At 60.7% G+C, this 2,050-nt stretch overlaps 1 protein-coding gene across 1 annotated transcript in view; it reads right to left on the bottom strand.

The window, feature by feature from the left end:
• The window catches only part of Kndc1 (kinase non-catalytic C-lobe domain (KIND) containing 1), a 79,813-nt gene that overhangs the window by 7,946 nt on the left and 69,817 nt on the right, over positions 1 to 2,050 (bottom strand). Inside the window, exon 32 of the mRNA XM_013035492.1 lies at positions 478 to 717. Within this exon, the coding sequence (XP_012890946.1) occupies positions 478 to 717 (240 nt within the window). The remainder of the gene's footprint in view (positions 1 to 477; positions 718 to 2,050) is intronic.

Raw genomic sequence — 2,050 nt, forward strand, 5'->3', positions numbered from 1 at the left:
ACAGCAGTGTGTGCACTGCCGTGCAGTGTGGTGTCTGTGCAACACAGCAGTGTGTGCACTGCTGTGCAGTGTGGTGTCTGTGCAACACAGCAGTGTGTGCACTGCCGTGCAGTGTGGTATCTGTGCAACACAGCAGTGTGTGCACTGCCGTGCAGTGTGATGTCTGTGCACCACAGCAGTGAGCGCATTGCCTTGCAGTTCTTGCGTGTGCTGGGCCCAGGACCCAGATGGGTCACCCAGGGAGGAGCCCAGAATTGGCCAGGGCTCCCAGGTTGCAGTGGACAGGGGTTTCAAATTAACCTGGAAGCAGAGGCTCCCTGAGCACTGGGCCCAGCCACAGGCCGGCCACCCACTGCTCCAATGAGGTTGGGTTATGGAGGGTCTGGACCCCACTGGATCCAGTGAGTCTGCTGGGGTCTGTGTTGGGACCGTGGGAAGAACACCGGGAAGCCCTCTGTGTAGAGTGTGTGGAGTTACCTGGGTGGGGGGGCGGTACTGGGCAAGGGAGTGCTCGGAGGGTGAGGCTGAGGTTGGCCGGGGCCGCAGGGGCGGCACGCACCTGAGCTTGCTCCACCGGTGGGCTCCGTTGGTCATGGTGAAGCCCCCGGTCTCCAGCTGCTGGATGTGCATGGCCAGGAGGCGGGCCGAGGGCAGCGTGGGCTGGGCCCGGAAGCGCCGTCCCTCCATCAGACACAGGCTGTCGCTCTTCAGGAAGACCTAGCCGCCCCGCGGGGCGCCGCAGGGAGACAGGAGCAGTGGGCCCGGGAGGCCCCTGCCCCGCCGTCCCTGCCGGCGCCCGTGCACTGCCGTGGCCCAGTGTTCTGGCCAACATGGAGCTGGAGGACCGGGTGAAGGCCCAGACCTGACGCCTGGCTGGCACAGGGCACTGTCAGCCACAGAGGCCCGCGCCCGGTCCTCTCTCGGGCTGGCTCTAGAAAGAGCCATAGGGCCAGAGACGGCTCAGCTGCTGCAGGTGCCGAGTCTGCAGGTGCGGTGATCCACAGCCGAGCAGGAGCAAGAACGCACTGTACTTCCCTGCTCCACACGCTCTGCACGTGCTCACACGCGCCCTCCCCACTGCACACACACTGCACACACGTACCTCCACACACCACACACGTACCTCCACACACACCACACACACACGTGCCTCCACACACCACACATGAGCCTCCACACACACACCACACACACACGTACCTCCACACACCACACTTGAGCCTCCACACACACCACACACACACGTACCTCCACACACACCACACATGAGCCTCCACACACACCACACACACACGTACCTCCACACACACCACACACACGTACCTCCACACACCACACACACACGTACCTCCACACACCACACATGAGCCTCCACACACACCACACACACACGTACCTCCACACACACCACACATGAGCCTCCACACACACCACACACACACGTACTTCCACACACCACACATGAGCCTCCACACACACCACACACACACGTACCTCCACACACCACACATGTACCTCCACACACACATGAGCCTCCACACACTGCACACACGTACCTCAACACACACATGAGCCTCCACACACTGCACACACGTACCTCCACACACACATGTGCCTACACACACTGCACACACACACGTACCTCCACACACCACACATGAGCCTCCACACACACCACACACACACGTACCTCCACACACCACACATGAGCCTCCACACACACCACACACACATGTACCTCCACACACACCACACACACACGTACCTCTACACACCACACATGAGCCTCCACACACACCACACTCACACGTACCTCCACACACACCACACACACATGTACCTCCACACACCACACACGTGCCTCCACACACACCACACACACGTACCTCCACACACCACACACGTACCTCCACACACACCACACACACACGTACCTCCACACACCACACATGAGCCTCCACACACACCACACACACATGTACCTCCACACACACCACACATGAGCCTCCACACACACCACACACACACGTACCTCCACACACACCACACA

Source organism: Dipodomys ordii, unplaced genomic scaffold, assembly GCF_000151885.1.
Source record: "Dipodomys ordii isolate 6190 unplaced genomic scaffold, Dord_2.0 Scaffold213, whole genome shotgun sequence".
NCBI lineage: Eukaryota > Metazoa > Chordata > Mammalia > Rodentia > Heteromyidae > Dipodomys > Dipodomys ordii.